Source organism: Pieris brassicae, chromosome 11 (genome assembly GCF_905147105.1).
Source record: "Pieris brassicae chromosome 11, ilPieBrab1.1, whole genome shotgun sequence".
Lineage (NCBI taxonomy): Eukaryota > Metazoa > Arthropoda > Insecta > Lepidoptera > Pieridae > Pieris > Pieris brassicae.
The window spans coordinates 8,333,405-8,338,424 of NC_059675.1; the positions used below are offsets into that span (position 1 = coordinate 8,333,405).

A 5,020-nucleotide genomic window follows, 5' to 3' on the forward strand; every position below is an offset into this window, starting at 1 on the left:
AATAAATATTACAAACATACATATCAATTATATATCCTAATCAAAAGCATATTTTGTCCGATTATATCTTTAATTAAAGGTGGGAATTCAGTATAATAAAGATAAAATTTAATTAAAACTAGAAATGGTTAACACATACATTATATTTTCTTTTAATTACGATTACAATAAATTAATATGTTATTACTTATAATTACAGGTAGCTGTACATATTTACATATTAACTAACAAAAATATCACAGATTCAAAATCTACGAAGTATAACAAAAAAGTAATTATTTGAGAGTTGGGGCTTTCCATTGTTTCTGCTGGCATAACTTTTCCTGAAATAAAACGTTTCTGATCAAACCGTGAATGCAAGTATAATTTACAAGTAATATTAATTATCTGTATGATATTTACATAAATACAACTAAAAATCAAGTTTTTATCATCTGTGGGTTTAGGAAATTATGAGAATTGGACGAGATTAATCGTTTATTATCTGTGAGTCTACAAAGCTATAGATATAAATCAAAGAAATTAATGCCACTTTTATACCCAAAAATGGTTGTAGCGCAACAGAATCTTTAAAGTTAAATAATGTATTATTTGTTTTACTACTGAAGTACGCGTGTTAATTGTAGGTATAGAAATTTCCTTAACTGACTTTCTAAGCCATTGAAAGTTTTATAACTAAATTCAGTGCCAATGCAGGGAATTAAATTAGTTATAGACGAACGCATATGTCAACGTATTGCATTTTTTTATTACAGGTACTTTTTCTAAGATTTTATATTAAATTTCTCAAAAATAAATTTAATCATTATCGTTTTTTACGAAGCGAAGTCACCAGACCTGAGCCATCTGCTGGAGGCGATCTCCAGGAAGGATGGGATGAAATACTACAAAAGCGACGGGCTGACGACATCATATAGGTTTCTGAAGAAAGCTAAGATCAGATCAAAATGACAAGGTCAGGAGGAGGCTTTTACCCAAAAGGAAACACGAAGTAGTGAAAATAACAATAACTAACTAACACCTATTTGTAAATTTTACATTACGGAATTTAAGTTGTTTTATTATTATTATTTTATGTTTTGTTGCATTTTATGAAAATTGTTTATAAAAATCTTGTTAATAACAAAAATTTGTCAAAATAAGATCCGGATCATTTTATTGTGGCTCCAATTCGACTTGTACACGAAATTGACTGCGTTTTCAAGGTCAACGAAATTTTTATGTAACCTAATTCTTATTGAAAAGACAAAAATCACGAAACGAAAGGAAAACACTACTTCATAACGTGGATTAACGTATAAATAATTTAAAACGATTATGTATAACGCCGTTTTATTATATTTTTGTTTGGTAGATAACGTTTTGTACTTAAATAAAGTTATACAATTTCTAACATGTCACTCCTACATATAATTATCGCCTATATAAGTAGTAAACTCGCGTAGATTTTTATGAACGCAGGAGAATATTTGTAGTGTCAAAGTTAAACTAAATCTGAAATCTGAGAATAACCGTTTCATTCCGAATCCTTCAATAGTCCCAGTCAATAAAAAGGAACTAATTAATTTTGGATCTATATAAGTATGTATATTATAACTGTAAAATAAATATTTTAATTCTGGGTATTAATTCTAGTAAAATACTCTTAAGTAATAATATGCAAATACGCAGTTATAAATTGGTGGAAAATATAGCGTGGACGCGCCAATATTTATAGGCTCTTTTAATAAATATAATTCGAAATATTAAATTTCTTTAAAACATTTATTACTAACGAAACAGAAACACACAAAATAATAATAAATAATAAAAAAATATGGAAATAAAAAAAAGGAATAAGGTTCGTTTTTGTGTAATGTGGTGTGCGCCATGCTTGTGCGCCTGGCTCAGCATTATGCTGTGTAGCACACATGTTCCACACGCTGGTCATTCTGCCAGAGACCACAACAGTTAGTTTGCGCCTCAGACGCAAACAAGAAAAAGAATGTTATAATTATAATAGCAAAAATTATATGGTACTATTTATTACATGTAATCAATAAGGATAGAATAATAATCTACATCATGTCCAAAAATTTTTGCAGCCGCTCTGTACAGTGTGTACATTTTACACAATCTTTGCGAAAATCATTGTTTACGCACACTTTTGATACTATTGTAGGCATACTTTCATTCTTATTTATATTGTTTGACTAGAAAATAAAGAAACCCTAATCCAGAAATTATTAGATGTGAATAACAATTCCAAACATGTATTGAATGTGCATGTAGGTTTAGTGAGTAATAATTAACTTACCAATTTAATCTTGAAAATTCTTGCAATTTTCGATCATTCATAGATAATTTAATTTAAATTAAAAAACCTCATACAATCAATGTTCACATTTTGTTAAAATAGTCACTGTATTCCCCTCTTCAAAACTATATAACACATGGCGTAAGGTGCCTCTACATTTTCCTAACACTAGAACTATTGAGATCTTGAAACTAGGCGAATTGATACCTGGAAAGAAAATGAAGACCATTAAATCTCGTTAAAGAGATATTCGGAATTTTCCGAGGAACCTTATTGTTATATAGTATTGAGTTTAGTTCGTTGTGCTACCTATAAATTGGTTTATTTTCAGAGTAATCAATAGGTACGTGATTTAAAGATTTCATGTAGCTGTTATTTGTATAAAATATCGTCACATTCATTATCGCTGAGGTTAGATTAAGTATAAGGTTAATCTAAACTGGTATCTGTGTCGGATTAACTAAAAAGTTTTTATCCAGTCACAGTGTCTAGTTACCATTAACTTAAGTCATCAATCAACCTGTCATCAGAGTCTATCAGAGTCATCTGATGTTAGGTGATACACACTCACTAGTGGCTCATGGACACTATCAATGCCAGAGGGCGCGAGAGCGTGCCAATTCTTAAAAGGATTTCAGTCTTTAAGCTCTTTTCTTGGAGGACCCTAAGTTGAATTGGTTCGGAAATACCGGTTCCATTCAGTAGGTTCCAAATAGTGGCGGTGCGAGGCAAAATCTGAATTAAATAACGCTCAGTTGTGGTCGTCAAGGTAATACAGGTGGAATTTCGTATTCTACCTCGACGGCCGATGATGAAACTCAATAGCAGGTATTAATGCGAACAACATACACTCTTCAACAACTATACACTCTTCATGGTAAATGCAGTAGAAGATGAAGAAAGACCCCGCATCTTTTACGCAACACCAGGGGATCAACCCAACAAAACAAATTTATTTAAGTCCCTCTAACGGTAGGTACTAAACAATTTAAGGATTTGATTACTACTGTTTGGCCACATTTGGAGTTACGCCATCAGGCTACTTCTACAATCAGGGCTGGATTTACGGGAGGGCAACCGGGGCTACATTGAAAATCTCGACCAAAAAAAAGGATTCATTTTATTTTGAAAATAAATGGGTCTAGGGGGGGGGGAGAGGAGTGGAATCTTTATTGCCCAAAGGCCTCTAGAACTCTAAATCCGGCCCTGTGACTTATAAACAGTTTTTTTTCTAAAAAAAAAAAAATTGCAGATATATTTTATATATTAAATAGATCGTGGAATTAAATTATTTTTGAATTACAACGCATGAAAAATCCACCCACTTGAATACAAAAAAGCTTTGCGTGAAACTTTGAGAAAGAAAGAAAACGAAGACACTGACAAGACAAGAAGTTTGACTTATTTGTCTACCCAACTACAGTATAAAAGATTTAACTTAATGAATGAGTTGTACTAGTGCCAAAGTATCGCGCCAATTGAATAGGGTTGTATTAGCATTAAGATAACGTTTAGAGAAATTATAGTTTGCAAACGTGACTTAAAATCTATGTACTGACCATTCATGAATTAAGCGTATAATGTGAGAACTGGCTATCTCGCCATGTCCAGAGAGGTGGCAGACAGGATTGCTGAAGACCAGCCAAGAGTTCTGCGTGGTATCTTTGAGCGGCTAGCAGATACGGTGATGGTAGTGGCATAGGATAATGTGGCTGGGGCTGCTGAGGAGAAGGTGGTGATGGCGAGGTCTGCCGGGGCTCAGGCTCCAGAAGTGCATCTATTGTGAATGCCCGACGCGGCCGTGGTCCCGCCGGCAATAACGCCGCCGTGTCTGGACCATCTATTGGATCCGGGCTAGGTCTTGAACACAACGCCACTTGTGATGCGTACATACTAGTCATCCCCGATGAAGGCGTTGAGCTCGCCTGTCTTGCTAGAAATGCTCGGTTGAAAGTGGCTAGAGCTGCCAACTCAGCATTCAAACTGTCCTTTTCACCTTTGTGCAACTTAAACCTCTTACGTCTGCGGAGAAGTGACCCATTTTCAAACATGTCAAATGCTTGAGGGTGGAGAGTCCAATAAGCACCTTTTCCGGGTCGGTCGGGCCGGCGCGGCACCTTCACAAAGCAATCGTTGAATGAGAGGTTGTGTCTCAGGGAATTCTGCCAACGCTGAGTATTTCTCCTATAATATGGAAATCGATCTGTGATAAACCGGTATATCTCTGAGAGTGGCAGCATGCGCTCTGGTGAGCTCCAGATGGCCATGGCTGTGAGTGCGATGTATGAAAACGGTGGTTTCTGGTCTCCATACGATTCACGGGTTGGTCGAGGCATAATTTAACACTGAAACGTTTTAATCTTCGTGTTGTTATTGTTTTTAGGCAGCACGTCTCTCACAAGTTAATGGAAGATAAGGACTGGTTGAGCGGGCAAGCGGTGGCGCTAGTTACGGGCGGGGCGGAGACCCCGACGCCTCCCATCGCTGAGAGAACCAATCACCATCGCGGTACTTTGTTTGTTGTTTTTGTCGGCTCCAGACCCGTTACAGAAGAATTTAAATTGTTATCACGTTTACATTATTCAGAATTTATTCGACACCGACACTTGAGCTTGTTTCGAAATTGCAATGATCAAAGAAGTAGTACTTAGCGGTGTTGAGAGAGAATGTTGGAACGTTCAGGCCAATCGTTATGGTCTGATTTGTTACAATATCGGGAAATCA

The 5,020-nt window shown here is 35.6% G+C and overlaps 1 protein-coding gene across 2 annotated transcripts; it reads right to left on the reverse strand.

The window, feature by feature from the left end:
* Positions 1-218: 218 nt before the first annotated feature.
* Positions 219-4,671, reverse strand: LOC123716354 (fork head domain-containing protein FD4-like). Of its 2 annotated transcripts, XR_006754561.1 has the most exons (3): positions 3,856-4,671; positions 2,297-2,503; positions 219-323 (listed from the first exon to the last, which is right to left on the reverse strand). XR_006754561.1 is itself a non-coding variant. In XM_045672051.1 (2 exons), exon 1 carries the CDS (start codon positions 4,630-4,632, stop codon positions 3,859-3,861), a length of 774 nt encoding a protein of 257 aa, XP_045528007.1. In that variant the 5' UTR covers positions 4,633-4,671; the 3' UTR covers positions 2,292-2,503; positions 3,856-3,858. The 2 variants fall into 2 exon arrangements, 1 of the variants encoding a protein (XP_045528007.1); XM_045672051.1 differs by lacking the exon at positions 219-323 and having other exon boundaries at positions 2,292-2,503.
* Between the last annotated feature and the right edge of the window lie 349 nt (positions 4,672-5,020).